The sequence below is a fragment of the Haliaeetus leucocephalus genome, unplaced genomic scaffold (genome assembly GCF_000737465.1).
Source record: "Haliaeetus leucocephalus isolate CR32 unplaced genomic scaffold, Haliaeetus_leucocephalus-4.0 Scaffold92, whole genome shotgun sequence".
NCBI classification, from domain to species: Eukaryota; Metazoa; Chordata; class Aves; order Accipitriformes; family Accipitridae; genus Haliaeetus; species Haliaeetus leucocephalus.
This window is the reverse complement of record NW_010972528.1, coordinates 5,139,333-5,139,639: the sequence shown is the minus strand read 5'-3', so window position 1 is coordinate 5,139,639 and position 307 is coordinate 5,139,333. Positions and strand designations below refer to the sequence as shown.

Here is a 307-nt window from a genome sequence, read left to right as displayed (position 1 = left end):
TCCTGCTGCGGGGGGCCCAGGTCATTTTGTTCTCCTTTTTGAGCCGCCGCCGCGCGTTGGCGAACCAGGTGGAGACCTGGGTGAGGGTCATTTTGGTGATGATGGCCAGCATGATCTTCTCGCCCTTGGTGGGGTAGGGGTTTTTCCGGTGCTCGTTGAGCCAGGCCTTGAGGGTGCTGGTGCTCTCCCGGGTGGCGTTCTTGGGCCGCGACGGGTCCCCGAACTGGTACTGCCCGTAGGGGTAGAAGGCGGGGTGGTGGTGGGGGAAGGCGGCGTGCTGCCCCCCCGGGCTCTCCTTCAGCTCGTA

At 65.1% G+C, this 307-nt stretch overlaps 1 protein-coding gene across 1 annotated transcript in view; it reads right to left on the bottom strand.

Moving 5' to 3' along the window:
• IRX3 (iroquois homeobox 3) overlaps nucleotides 1-307 on the bottom strand; it is a 7,491-nt gene that overhangs the window by 4,742 nt on the left and 2,442 nt on the right. The window contains exon 3 of the mRNA XM_010585225.1: nucleotides 7-301. Within this exon, the coding sequence (XP_010583527.1) occupies nucleotides 7-301 (295 nt within the window). The remainder of the gene's footprint in view (nucleotides 1-6; nucleotides 302-307) is intronic.